Source organism: Ovis canadensis, chromosome 1 (assembly GCF_042477335.2).
Source record: "Ovis canadensis isolate MfBH-ARS-UI-01 breed Bighorn chromosome 1, ARS-UI_OviCan_v2, whole genome shotgun sequence".
In the NCBI taxonomy this organism is placed as follows: Eukaryota; Metazoa; Chordata; class Mammalia; order Artiodactyla; family Bovidae; genus Ovis; species Ovis canadensis.
In genome coordinates, this window is record NC_091245.1 from 242,130,118 (window position 1) to 242,145,565 (window position 15,448).

The 15,448-nt window shown below is 41.4% G+C and overlaps 1 protein-coding gene across 2 annotated transcripts in view; it reads right to left on the bottom strand.

Annotated features, from left to right (window-relative positions):
• The window catches only part of HPS3 (HPS3 biogenesis of lysosomal organelles complex 2 subunit 1), a 41,512-nt gene extending 26,351 nt beyond the window's left edge, over positions 1-15,161 (bottom strand). For both annotated transcript variants that reach the window (XR_011251151.1, XM_069562974.1), the window contains exons 1-5: positions 14,802-15,161; positions 5,963-6,454; positions 4,993-5,164; positions 4,810-4,895; positions 1,253-1,445 (exon numbers count right to left, since the gene is read on the bottom strand). Coding sequence is in view for 1 of the 2 variants with exons in the window: in XM_069562974.1 (XP_069419075.1) it covers positions 1,253-1,445; positions 4,810-4,895; positions 4,993-5,164; positions 5,963-6,454; positions 14,802-15,018 (1,160 nt within the window). In the remaining variant the exon portion in view is untranslated. The remainder of the gene's footprint in view (positions 1-1,252; positions 1,446-4,809; positions 4,896-4,992; positions 5,165-5,962; positions 6,455-14,801) is intronic.
• Between the last annotated feature and the right edge of the window lie 287 nt (positions 15,162-15,448).

The window sequence follows — 15,448 nt, forward strand, 5'->3', positions numbered from 1 at the left end:
GGTCCTGTGCTGTGTGAAATACACCACAGCACCTGCTGGAGATTTTGATATTACCACTCAATCGGGAAAAACAAAAAAAGCACTGTCCTATGCAACTACTTATCAGAAACTCCAAGAAACCTGGACATAGCTTTGCTTGTAGCTTCCCTCTATCTGGAACGCTCTTCACTTTCAGTCTCTATCTGTCAAATCTAAGTAGCCTTCAGGCCTCACTTGCAACACAGAAACCTTGCCCGTGTGACTTGGCTGAAGTAATTTCCCTCTTCCCATAGCCTACGACACTTCCATGTAGTCTTAGGACATTTCTCACAGATCTCCTAGTGTTTGTGTCCCTTGTACGTGTCTTTCATCCTCTCTTACGTTGCTGTTTGCGTAAAGCAGAGGCTGCGCCTTACTCATGGTTGGTTGGCCAGAGAGCTCAATGCAGTGCCTTGCCTAGAACCTGAACTCAAAAAAACAGGAAATAAAACCACAGGCTGCTGAGATAAAAGGAAATGAGATTAAATTCAGGAACCCAGTTTACATGTCAGCTTACTAGGAGGATAAGGCAACTCAGAAGACACTCACCACCGATTAGCCACATGAGCCTGACCAACCCCAACCTCTGGACTCTCTCCCAATCTACACTACTCAGAGGGTAGAATCAGGCAGGCTTTCTGGACCCTTTACAGTCCTAAACCATATCAATGAACTCAACTCACATAGAAAAGATATGACAACAGTGAAAAAAAAACTTCAGGAAATCTAAAACTGAAGAGATGTCATGACTGTTGTCAAGAGCCCCCACTGACTTTTCATTAGAATTCCCTATAAACATCTTCCCTCATGAAGAACCTTACCCGTTCTTAGAAAGATCCCCATCCAGTTTAAGAAAACAAAACAAAGGCAAACCAGAATTTAAATCTCTGATGTTGAAAAGGCAGTTATGAGCCATTATTTAAAAAATAAATAAATAAAATAAACCCAGGTTCAATCCCTGGGTCAGGAAGATCCTCTGGAGAAGGAAATGGCAACCCACTCCAGTACTCTTGCCTGGAAAATCCCATGGATGGAGAAGCCTGGTAGGCTACAGTCCATGGGGTCACACAGAGTCAGACACGACTGAGCGACTTCACTTTCACACCCCAGGTGTGTATCATTAATTTATAGTGCTATCCACTGGTTCACATAATTTTCATTTAAAGATTTAGAAAGCACCTCAGGAATTTAGAGAAATAAGTGACTCAAAAGCCAGCAAGGGACTGGGACATACCTTGTGATGACATGCAGAAACTGTGGGGTAAGCACTGCCTGCTGAGATTTCTCGGGATATTGGTAAACCGACATTAATTCAACAGATTTGACAATCATGTACAGGTAGCCCACATGAGGTAATGAGAAAAAACAAAACAGACTCAGCAACACTTTTTCCTGAGACGAATTTTTTCTATCAGAAGTAAGAGACCCTGCATGCAAAAAAACAACAACAAACAAACCATGAAACTAGTAAATAAAAGGAACCAATATTTTGACTTTTCTGTGTAAAAACATCTATAAACAGATAACCAAAGAGTTGCTTAGGTGCTTATATAAGAATGCCAGTAAAAAAATGAAAAAAGAGTGATATAATTAGAATATCAACATTTTGAAAACCCTAATAAATTAACAGATCTAGGTAATCATCATCAATAGTTGTTAATATCACAAAAAAGAGCCAACCTGATACCACGTACTTCTAAGAGAACTCAAGACTATTTGCATTACCAAAAACAAAAAAAAAGTCATCACCATCATCTGATCAAGACTTAGACCAGCACTGTCAATAGAAATAAAATGTGAGCCATATATGTGATGCAAAGTTTCTAGTAATTGCTCTTTAAAAAACAGGCAAGATTTTAAAAATATATTAACCCAACATATCCAAAATATTATCATTTTTATACATAATCAATAAAAATTAACGAGACAGTTTATACTCTTTTCTGTTGTACTAAGTCTTTAAGACCTAGTGTGAATTTTACACTTAAAGCATATCTTAATTTAGACTAGTCACATTTCAAGGTGCTCGACAGCAATATTGACAAACAGATACCATACTGAACAGTACAGCTTTAGATCACAGGGAAGTATAGGGGATACAGGAACATGTTAAATGACACTGTGGGGAGTCAGTCAGCAAAATTCAGACTGTGGGAAATTCTGTACTAATAGTCCAGTTTCCTGCTAACTAACCCTCAAAGAGAAACGAGAGAGGAAGGCAGAGCCTATATAGCAGAGAGACATAAAAGACATAGGAGCCAACTGCAGGTATAGAACCTTACTTGGAATCTGATAAATTGCAGAAAAAAATATTTGGACAATCAGGGAAATTTGAGTAACTGATGGGTATTGAATGATATCAAGCCATTTCTTAAAAATGTGAAGTGACATTTGGGGTTTTTGTTTAAATACAAGAATCCCTTTCCTTTAGAAACATATGCTGAAATATTTATAAATGAAAAGGTATAAGCTCTGGGGTGTGCTCAAAACAATCTGGCACAGGGCAGGGGGTGATTACAAGGCAACACTGTTGAAACTGTGTGATGGGGACCTTGGGGGTCACTGTACTATTTTTCTATATCTGTGTGCCTGAAACTTTTCATAATCAAAGTTTTTTTTTTTAATATAGCTCTGATTGATGCCCTTCAAGGATACATTAATAACAAAAGAACGTATAAAAGAGATAACTAATGAGAACCTACAGAAAAAAAAAAAAGAAAATCCAATTACTACACTCTCCACAATTGGCCTGAAACAACTGATCCAGTTTCTACTTCCTCTTCTTTCATACACACATCTGTGCTCTAATCATACAGAGAGCTGCTCGTTTATCTCCAAACATACATGATGATCTTTCACATGTTGCTTTCCCTGAGGTAGAATCTTACCAGAATTTCCATCTTCTAAAAAAAAAAAAATTTATCTTCTAAAAATTTTACTTATCCATCAGGGCCCAGCTCACATGGGCACTGCCCAACCCCTTATCTATCCACTAAGTAAACATCCATCAGGCACCTATAACACGCCACTGTTCTGGGTTCCAGGGATACCACAGCGCACAAGACAGAGTAACTGCATTCATTCTAGTGAGGGGGACCGGGGTGGAGAATAAACTCTGCAGTGTGCAAGGAGGGAACAGTTTAAACTGAGAAGTCTGGGAAGTCCTCTGTGGCGAGGTGATACTTGAGCTGTGAGCTGAAGACACTACTCTCGCAAGCTCTGAGGGAAGTACTATGTTCTGAGCACCGGAAGAGTATACAATAGATCTTAGACTTGAGTGAGCTTGGTGTAACCTAGCAGCAGACAAAAGCCACACATATGGAGAAATGTAAGAGGGTGAGCAGGACAAAAAGAGCTCAGGGTCAGGGTAATGCCGGCCATGGAGAGGATTTGGGGTTTTGTTCCAGGAGCTGTGGGAAACCCCTGGATAAGAGCTAACCCTCTAAGGTGGCTGAGGGCCCTCTGATTTCCTGCCTTGTGTTACACCTCCCTCTCCCTGGCTTTTCAGTTCCTCAAGCAAAGACTCTGCATTGGCCACAACCAAACCTGCCCACCAATCAGCCCCATCCATTCTACAGATCCTCTTTCTCAGGAAGCCCTCCCTGACCCCCAGTGAGGTCAGGATCCTTTGCTATACATGCTCAAGGCGGGATTCTTCTCACAGAGCACTCCCATCAGTGTGTAACTGTACACTCCCTCTAATGTCCATTCCATTCAGGCCTGCTTCCCCCCACAAGACAATAAGCTCCATGAGTGCAAGTACTTTGCCTACTTTTGCTCATTACAGGAGCCCCAGTATTCAGCACAAGACCCAACATAGTAGGTACTCAATACATGGTCACTACAAGAAAATTAAAAAAAAGTATAAGTTTAATCAGAGTAATATTTACACCTTTCCCTAGCCATCACCTGAACATGTGAAGCAGGCCAGCACTAAGTACAGAATTCATAATGATTCTTAATCTGGGTTGCCCATTATATTTCTGGGGAGGTTTTTAAAACACACTGATGCCCTGGGGCTTTGCTGGTGGTCCAATGGTTAAGACTCTGTGCTTCCACTGCAGGGGGCACAGGTTCGATCCCTAGTCAGGGAACTAAGATCCCACATGCCATGCAGTGGGATTTAAAATTTAATTTTAAATTAAACTACCTTTTAAAAAGTTCAAAAAAAAAAAAATACTGATGCTCAGGCATCAGTTGACCAATTAAGTCAGAATCTCCAGTATGGGGAGTTCCCTGCCATCCAGTGGTAAAGACTCTATGCTCCCAGGGAAGGGGGCATGGGTTTGATCTCTGATTGGGGAACTAAGATTCCCATATGCTGCAAAGCATGGTCTAAAACAAAGACTCTGCGGTGTGTTGAAACTGGGCATCAGTGTTTTAAAAAGCATCCAAGTAAGGCCAATGTGCAGCGAGGCTGGAAACCATTGCTCTTAAGTGAATTTCCATCCAGCCCACATTTTCCCATCTGGCTCACAAAGCCATCATTAGCAGCTCTGCCAAATGACCCAGCTGGAACCCAGATGAACCTCAGCTATTAACAGGGCCCTGATTTTCTTTTGGGGGCCTACTGACCATTTCAGAAAGAGAAATGGGTTTTGTCAGGCATTTCCTCTCCATGGCTTCTCCTGGCAGACATGATTTCCATTTTGTGGATTCACTGTTATTTGCTAAGGAATCTGTCTAAGGCCACAGGGAAACTCAGAAAAACCTAACCCATTACTCACATCGGACTCCCCACTCTGCCCAATGCCTTTCCAGCTCACTGCACTGCAGCACTCTCATACTCACCTGTTTGGTAAATGGGTAGAAGCTGAAGTGAATGCAACCTGACGTCATCAGACAAGAGACAGGAAGAAATATCAGGAGCGAAACGTCTGTGAATTCAGAGACAGAGGAGAGGAGATCTAATTTCCATTGCATTAAGCCAGTAAATATATATTAACTGCTGGTGAATAAAAAGCTATCTAGTACCTATAGAGCAGGTGCCGAACGTGGAAATACTTCATTTTTTCATCAGCTAATCCCGTTGACTCCAGTGTAACAGATATTCCTGACTGTTTGCTTTTTTCACCAAGAAGTTCCATGGGCTTTTGGCAGATAACAAAATCATCTGACTCAAGCTGTGAAGTTTCGTTACTGATACCTTAAAAAATTAAAATTGAAGAAAATTATGCAGTAACTCCAAGTAATTTCTGAAACCCAATTAGATTTCACCACATTAAATAAATCAAATACAGTATAAATAAATACCACCAATTAAATACAGTATTTATACACACACATCCCATGTATTTATAAGGCACTATGGTTTTGAAATGTCTTAGCACTTGCTCATTCCTTCCTCATAACTGACAAAGTAAAACAGGACATGATCATAATACCTACTTTATACATAAGGAAACAGAAACTCAGAGATGGTATTCCTAACCCAAGGTCATTCGACTAGTAAATATGAGGACTGGAATTTTAGAAACTGCTCCTCTAGCAGATGTTTCATTATTTTTAATGACAAATATATGTTGAAATACATTTATGTGCTACAGAATACATCACATGCTACAGGAAAAGATACGGACAGCCAGATCATAAACCCAAGTCCCATGTATTAGGAACATCTATTTGTGTGAAAGTCGCTCAGTCGTGTCCAACTCTTTTGTGACCCCACGGACTGTAGCCTGCCATGCTCCTCTGTCCATGGAATTCTCCAGGCCAGAATACTGGATCGGGTTGCCATTTCCTTCTCCAGGGATCTTCCCAACCCAGGGATTGAACCCAGGTCACCCGCATTGTAGGTGGATTCTTAACCGTCTGAGCCATCAGGGAAGCAACCACATCATAAATAAGGTGGCCTGGCAATATACATACTAGAGCCTTTCCGAGACTGCCAGAAATAAGGGTTTTCTCTATACTCCAAACAAGAAAGTAAGCTAAATTCATTTACCTTCTGCCTGTTTCATGGGATTGGTGGTCTTCCGTGGATGGTGGTTAACACTCTCTCTGTTTTTGGGGTCTGACTCCAGTTTTACGATTAAGACTTCTAACTCTGACATGACAGCGACATACCCAACACAAAAAGAAATTTCAGCAGGGGTGATGTTATCTATGTGGATAATTAAAGAACGTTCAAAGTCCAAAACTGAGAATTCTTCATTAATTATCTGATACTTCAAACTAAATAAGACTAAATTATTGGTGCAGCCAACAAGAAGGTCTCCTTTCACAGGGCAGCAGGAAATGCACAGGGGGGCCTCAGAAAGCGGCATTTCCACAATAGACATCTGCTCTCTGAAGGTTTCGCTGAAGGGTGCCTCCATGTCATGCCCGACCATCCGGATACACACTCGGGAGTTTTCAGTCCTTTTACTTCTCCAGTTCACATAAGCACGCAGGAATGTAGCTTTGTTCTTCTCTTCAATTGCTACCAAATAATCTCCTGAGAAGGAAATAAGATTACACTTAGAATTTCTAATTAGAAACCACAACTTACCTTGCATCATGAAAAGGAACTAAAACAGAATCCTAATGTGAATGGTTGAATTAAAGATTGACTAGAACCAAAAGCTCAACATTTTGGCCACTTGATGTGAAGAGCCGACTCACTGGAAAAGACCCTGATGCTGGGAAAGACTGAGGGCAGGAGAAGGGGGTGATTGAGGATGAGGAGGTTGCAAACTCCTTTGCAACCCCACAGACTGTATCCCACTAAGCTCCTCTGTCCATGGCATTTCCCAGGCAAGAATACTAGAGTGGGTTGCCATTTTCTTCTCCAGGGGAATCTTCCCTACCCAGCTATCGAATCTATGTCTCCTGCATTGCAGGGGGATTCTTTACCACTGAGCCACCTGGAAAACAGTATCTTAAGATGATCTGTTAAATATTCATGTAGCTTACCGAGAAATTCTATGACTAATTCCTATGATAGCTCTACAAGTTATTGTAGCTCTGAATTTACAGCTTGAACAAACCTCTCCTGACATAAAGAGTTTGATATCAGAGTGATGCTAAAATTAGGTATAAGGAACTCTGAAGAGATCAGCGGAATATATACTGCTACCTCTCCCATCCCCACAAGTCATATTTTCATGTCAACTCTGAGAAATAGCATAAAGCCACATATACCAAGTAAAATTTCAATTCAAGCCAGTTTTCCCTTAATTGTTGATTTTCTTGGATTTTCTAAATTACAAAGTAATTTTGGAGTTGTTTATTGTGAGAAGTCAAAGTGATGAAGAGATACAAAATGAAAAGCAGAATGATCTCTCCCCTGCAGTCCAATCCACGAGGGGCCAGTGTTAATACACACAGCTTGGTACGTGTCCTTCTAAACCTTTCTTTCATAGAAACATAGATCACAGAGTGGTAGTTTGTCATTCTTGCTTTTAACTAAATGGAATTACATTAAATATATTTAACAACCTGCAACTTAAAAAATGACCTCAAGAGGGAGGGGATATATGTATAATTATGGCTGATTCATATTGTTATATAGCAGAAAGCAACACATTGTAAAAATTTTAAAAATAAAAATAATAAAATTATTTTTAAAAATTACCAATTTATTATCAAGATTTCCATATTTTTCCCTCCAGGGTAGATACATGGATATCTAACATTCTTTTCAATATCTGCAAAATATCCATCCTGTATATACCTGTGTTATAATTTATTCAGCAGTCCCCCTACTGATATACTACATTTAAGTACTGGGTTGACCAAAAACTTTGTTCGGGTTTTTCTACAGTGTCTTACAGAAAAACCCAAACAATCCTTTTGGCCAACCCCAAATTTCCATTTTTGTTTTTGCCACTATAGTTTATGCTATAATAAATAGGCCTATACCTACATATTTACGTGAAAGTAAAAGTGAAAGCTGCTCAGTAGTGTCCGACTCTTTGCGACCCCGTGGACTACACTATAAATTCCATGGAATTCTCTAGGCCAGAATACTGGAGTGGGTAGCCTTTCCCTTCTCCAGGGGATCTTCCCAACCCAGGGATCAAACCCAGGTCTCCTGCATTGCAGGAGGAGTTTTTACCAGCTGAGCCACAAGGGAAGCTCAAGAATACTGGAGTGTTCATTTCAATGGTGTAGATTTTCAAAAGTAAGACAATCAGTCAAAGGGTCAGTACATTTTAAAATTTAATAGATATTGCCAGATTACAAACACAATTACATATTACAGATTCAAATTTCCACCAGTGCTGCTTAAACAGCCCTGTTCCCCACATCCTCACCAGCAATGACTCAACATGATGGAGGAAATAGAGACTCTCATGGATATAAATATTACTTATGTTTTCCAGACCACTTATAAAGCTGTTATATGTTTATGCAGCCATGTACAGTTTCTCTTCTACAAGTTATCCACTTTTTAAAATGATTGTATTGGTTTTTCTTATCAAGGAATAGCAGCTCTCTGGGTAAAAAGGATATTAATCCTTTGCTGGCCATGAAAAGCAAATCACCTTTGGTAGTCTGTAGTTTGACTTTTGACTTTGCTATGGTTTGACTTTGTCTGACATCTTTTACCACATGGAACCAGATATGTATCTTTTCCATCTTGGCTTCTGTGTTTCCTTACTTGTTTAAACAGTCTCTTGCATCTGTCAAATTACATAAACACACTCTTACATATTCTATTTGCTGCTGCTAAGTCACTTCAGTTGTGTCCAACTCTGTGCCACCCCACAGATGACAGCCCTTGGGGGGGGGGTGGTGGGCAGCAGGTGGTAAATTAAAATTTTAATCTTTAGAACTTTCTGGGTTGGAGGGGAGAAGTCAAGGTTCTTTCAAATAGAGAACTCACTAAATGCTAGACATTATTATGTAAACAAGCCTTCCTCCAATGAACTGACATTGAAATGCTGTGGTTAGCACAATTGCTTCCCAGACAGATGCAGCAAGCAAGCAGGGGCAGCCTTTTTCTGAAGGCACTCAGTGGGCTGGCCAGGCCCCCTCTCCTCTGGACTGAGCCAGGCTTCAAGACAGGCAAACCTTCTCCTGATGCTGGTTCCTTTGATGCCACAGACATGAATCCTGCATCTATTTTCTCCCCAGAGATCCTGGTTGTTGTTTAGTCACTCAGTCATGTCCGACCCTTTCGAGATCCCGTGGACGGTAGTCCACTGTGCTGCTCTGTCCATGGGATTTCTCCAGGCAAGAATACTGGAGTGGGTTGCCATTTTCTTCGTCAAGAAATCTAGGTGGAATACCTAACTATACCCTGTGGGTTCCATACATTGGCTCACTCTGTTCCAGAGAAGGTCTGATGGAGTTGAGAGCAGAAGATAGCACGTGGCCTCCATCTTCCTTAAACTCTCGGTAAATACATTAAACAAAAAAAAAATTTTATTGTGGTAAAATACATAAAAATAAAAATACACAACATAAAATTTACCACTTTCACTATTTTTAAGTGTACAATTCATGGCATTAGATACATTCACACTGTTATGCAGCCATTACCACCATCTTGAAAACTTGATTTCATCTTCTCCCAAACTCTGAATCCACCAACAATAACTCTACATTCCCACCCTATGTACATGTATGTCTTTTACTATTTACATAATACAATAAAGCATCAATGCTGAAGAGCATGGGTTACGTGCGAATACATAAATATGAACTATTTGTACACATCTGCAGATCTAACTCAGAACTAAGGTACATCAAATGGAAAGCAAAACTAAATGTGTGTAGAGTAAAAGTGAAAACCAGGACTGAACATCAGAACATCAGAAGCAGTGCCTCATGAACACAGACTCGGGCAACCACCGTTCCACTTCTGTCTCTATGAATTTGACTAGTATAAAGCACCTCATAAGTAGAATCATGCAATATTTGTCCTTTTGTGTCAGGTTTATTTCACTTAGCGTAATGTCTTCAAAGTTCATTTGTGTTGAACACACACCAGAATTTCATCCCTTTTTAAGGCTCTGTGGATACACTGCATTTTGTTTATCTGTTGATGAATACTTGGGCTGCTTCCACCTCTTGGCTCTGAAAAATGCTATGTATACTTGTGTACAAATGTGTGCACAAGCCCCTGCTCTCAGTTAATCTGTGTGTATACCCAGAAGTGAAACTCCTGGAGAAGGGAATGGCTACCCACTCCAGTATTCTGGCCTTGAGAATTCTACGGACCGAGGAGCCTGGCAGGCTATAGTCCATGGGGTTGCCAAGAGCCCAACACAACTGAGCGACTTTCACATGCGGAAATTCTATGAATTTTTTCTGGAAACATACTGTTTTCTATAGCAGCTCTATCATTTTACTCTCCCACCAGGAAGGTACAAAGGTTCCACTTTCTCCACATCCTCGTCAACACTTATTATTTCTATTTGTTTTTATAATGACCATCCTAATGGGTATGAAATGGTATCTCTTTGTGGTTTTGATTTGCGTTTCTATGATGATTAGTGATGTTAAGCATCTTGTCCTGTGCTTGTTCACAACTTAGATAAATATCTATTTAAACTCTTTGCCAATTTTCTTTTTTTTTTTTTTTTGCCAATTTTCAAATTGGGTTGTTTTGTTGTTTGCTGAGTTATAACAGTTCTTCTGAATACTAATCCCTTATTGCATATATGCTGTGCAAATATTTTCTCCCTTTTCTGTAGACTGCTTTTTCAAATCAGTTGATAGTGTCCTTTGATGCACAAAATTTTTTAATTTTGATGACCGCCAATTTTTCCATTTTTTCTTTGTTGTCAGTTCTTTGGTGTCATATTCAAGTTACTAGTTACTTAACCAACTTTAAAACTAAGAATAATTCGTTTAGTTATAATAAAAGGTTTTATACATTTTATTTTAGAAAAATATAAGCGTTTTTTCATACATCTACAAATACATGCCTATTACTGGTAAAGTCTATATATCAACTGTTTATATGTAATTTGCAAACTATAGATAGTACCTATGCTGTCTTATGTTTTCAAATTAATAACTTGTTTTATAAACAATGAACTAGAACTTGCTAAGTGTGTCTTCCTGATAAGCCTTATAAAGAGACCTTTAGAGTTCTCTCAGTTAATCCTCACAACCCTTCAAGGCAAGATCCCCTTCTCCATTTTATAGATCAGGAACCTGAGACTCAAATAAGCTAAGTGAAGTAAAGTTGCTCAGTGTGTCTGACTCTTTGCAACCCCATGGACTATATAGTCCATGGAATTCTCCAGGCCAGAATACTGGAATGGGTAGCCTTCCCTTCCTCCAGGGGGATCTTCCCAACCCAGGTGCCCCACATTGTAGGCAGATTCTTTACCAGCTGAACCACAGGGGAAGCCCTCAAATAAGCTAAGTATCTTGCTTAGGCAACACAGCCAACAAATGGTGGCACTTGGGCTTAAATCTGGATCTGGTTAGTGCCAAAGTCAATGGTCATTCCATGCATCTCTCAAAATGTTAGAAAGGAGATATAAGTCTGGAGGATTCTAGCCCTTCATAAGAGAAAGGAATTAAACTTTTCAAAGCATTATGTGCTCAGGGCTTTATTTAACTTATTTTATGACAGCTTCTGTCTTTAGTAAGTAAAGTTAAAAATCATTATTCTAATTATTCTCAAGCTGAGAGTCACTGATTTAAAAAAACAAAAAGTAAACTTTTCCTTTTATGCGGCAAGATCATAACCCTGGTTAACACTAATCCGTAAATAAAAGGCTGCACTCCTATGACAAAACAATTATCAGAAGGCAGAAATGATATACGATGAATCAAAATATGTTTTATGACTTAAAAAGTTGAGGGAGGGCAGGGCTTTGTTGTTCAGTCACTAAGTCCTGTCTGGTCCAACCCTTTGCGATCCCATGGACTGTAGCATGCCAAGCTTCCCTGTCCTTCAGTATCTTCCAGAGTTTGCTCAAACTCATGTCCATGGAATCAGTGATGCTATCTAACCATCTCCATCCACAGTAGGGCCTGGGGGGAGATAACAGACATTCTGGGGGCTCTTTCATGCACTTGTGCTATGTGGTCTTGTCCTCTCTGCCCCACACCTCCAGACATCCCATAAACAAGTGTCCAGCACCAGAAGTCCCTACACAGCACTCAACTCTGGCCACAGAGATCTTTCTTCCTTGAGAGCAATGAGTTCCCAAATCTCTTCTTTCTCCCTTCACACACAAAACCTAAAATAATTTCAATTACTGACGATGATACTAGGGGCCCATCCTTCAAAATTTCAACCTACATTCTACCACCTCCAATCTTTATGAACGGAGCCTGGCATCCTGCTAATTAGAGACAAAAAGAAATTGAAAATGTTTTCTTCTTGTGTAAGAATCTGCAAAGCATTTATAGTGAATAGAAATTGCTGATCTAAGATTCACTTTCATGACATTCTAACATGTATACTATCATGTGAATTGAATCGCCAGTCTATGTCTGACGCAGGATGCAGCATGCTTGGGGCTGGTACATGGGGATGACCCAGAAAGATGTTATGGGGAGGGAGGTGGGAGGTGGGTTCATGTTTGGGAATGCATGTAAGAATTAAAGATTTTAAAATTTAAAAAATAAAAAACAAAAAAAAAGATTCACTTTCTTTTTGATGGGGTGAGAGTAGGGGAGACACTGGGCTTAGAGCAGGAATCCCCAAGTCCAAGCCAGTGTTAGTGGGAGGAAAGAGACCAAAAGGAAAAAGCTGAGATGTGTAAGAGGAGTTATCTGGATATCAGCATATCTAGCAGTCCTCTACCTACATTTTGGAAGAAGCTGCACCCAAGCATTAAGTTCAAGCTAAAGGAAAAAGCTGAGATGTGTAAGAGGGGTTATCTGGATATCAGCATATCTAGCAGTCCTCTACCTACAATTTGGAAGAAGCTGCACCCAAGCATTAAGTTCAAGCTGAAAGTTACCCTTGAGCTATCTGACTTACGCTAACACCACACCACATGACTCCTGAACTTTTTTTAAGACAGTCAACGGAATTACAAAAGCATCTTTGTTAACTTCAAGGCATCAGTACCACCATGCTACTCACTGCCTACGGCAGTCAATACGGCTCTAGGTCAGTGATTCTCAATCCTGACTAAACAGGAGACTCACCCAATGCTGGGCCACACCCGAGGAAACTATTATCGTTTCTCTGAGGTCCAGGAATCTTTTTAAGCTACCCTAGGTGATTCTTAAACACCAGTAGAGGCATCAAAGGATTCCCCAGAATCACCACTACTGACAGGCAAGAAAGCTAGAGGTTCACACAGTGCCAGTCACTTACAATTCTACATTAAATGTCCATTTGGAAGAATGGGGCCAATCATGTAAACAGTGGTTATCTGCCCCCCACCAGCACACACACACATACTAATGTTGAAACTGGTGAGCTTGCCACTCAACAGAGCTCTTGAAGGTAAAGAATTCATAGGTCTAAAAAGGAGGTGGGGAAAACTACTAATATTGTGAAATGATTAGGAGAGCAATATCATTAAAAATACCAAAATCAGAGCCTTTTGCTGACAGAGAATTTACAGATCTAATAAGTGTTTTTCAAACCGGTCTGCAGAACTATTGATGTCTAAACTATTCAAAAAGAAAAAGTAGTAACAATATAATAAGTTACTCATAAAGCAAAGGCATCCAAAGTTTGGAGCTAGGTGTTTTTACGTAAATAATGACAGTAAATAAAAGGGCTTTTCATTTTTTTAACATGTAGCTTTACTTGACAAAATGAACAGTCAGATACCACCTATGGTAGTCCCGCAGTTTTTTTGCTGACCCACAAAATTCCAAGGACTGGAAATCACTGATCTAATTTTCCACTTTCTTTTTTTTTAAACACAAAGGGAGACTAAACTCGCACATAGTCAGCTGTGGACAGAGAGTTTAGACGGAGCTCTACAGTTCTCCAGGTTCATGCTCTTCACTTTATTAGTAAATACCTCAGTCACAGGCTTTTCCATCTTAAATACTGCAATTTACACCCCTATTGAAAAGCAGAATTCAAATTTTAAGTGTATTATTAGACAGTTAAAAGAATCCTATGGTGAATTCTTCTGTAAACCAAAGTACCTATTTCTACCTATTTGCATCTTTTCCTGGGGGTGGGGACGGGGTGTTGCACTTGGCATGCAGGATCTTAGTTCCCCACCAGGGATCAATCCACGCCTCCTGCAGTGGAAGTGAAGAGTCTTAACCGCTGGACCACCAGGAAAGTCCCAAAGTACCCATTTTTAAATGTTGGATATTTCTAAAATAGGGATATGCCTACTCAGTATCCCCTTGGTACTGCTTCACATTTCTAGTGGAAAAGGAGTAGTGGATGCTACTTTTCTGGAGGGAAAGGGGCCTAACACTCGAGCTCTACTTACACAGATTTAAAAATCAGCAGGTCATGTGAGCTTTCAAAAATCGACAGGAAATAGATAAAGGACTGGCCATGAGTTGGCATAATTGTTGAAGATGGGATTAACCGGGGGTTCAGGATACCATTCTCCCTACTTTTGTTTGTACTTGCTTTCTATAATAAACGAATCTTACTTGGTTTGTTTTGGTTTCAAGTGTCTCAGTTGAGTGGAATCCAGTCACCCAACCACGGGCCTTTCCAGCGAGGACACCAGAAGAGCAAAAAGAACCAGCATTCCCCCGGCCCACCAGAGGCCCGCTCTCACCTGTGGTTGCCAGGACAACTGCACAGCTCTCACCTTCCTTCAGTCGCCGGACTGGGCGAAACCATCCTACAGGCAGGAAGTCCTTCCCTACCCAGAGCTGCTGGCGTCACTCGGTCCTCTAAGGAGGCCCCAGGGAGGGGCCGAGGCGCCCCTTCCTCCGCCACTACTTACCTGCCTCACTGTAGGCCAGGCGCAGCACCCTGCCCAGCGTGGAGAAGACGCATCTCGGCTGGCACAGCTCCTGGCCGACCACTGTGAACGCCTCCACCTTGCAGCCAGCCGCCACGAATAGCGTATCGCGTCCCCCGCCGCAGAAGCGCTCGGGCTGTAGCTTGCAAGGCACCACCTGCTGCGAGCCAAACGGATGCAGGTTGTATAACTGCACCATTCTGGCGAGCGGCTGCGGGCCTCCCGGCAGTGCCCGTTCCGGCCAGTCAGCCGCGCCGGGCACCGGGAGACCCCGCGCGGTCTGCGGAGGCTGGACCACTTCCGCGAGCGATTGCAGGGAGCCGAGTCACGTGAGCACCAGGCGGATCAGCCTGCGGCGCCGATTCTTAAAGAGGCAGCTACACCGTGAGGGTGGAGCCGGAGGTGAGGCCGGCCCGCCCGCGACCGCAGCTCGCTGAACCTCGGACCGCGCCTCCCCGCCCAAGAGTTAGCGGGCTCGGGAACCAGTGTGTCTTTCGCTTCATGTTTTTATGATACTGCTTTGGGCCAGGCGAGAGATTTAGGCCCTTGAGGCCGTTTAAATACTTGATCATCTGTTGTACCCTTTTCTACTTGCTGCAGCCTGTGACCTTCTGGAGAACAGGGCTGCA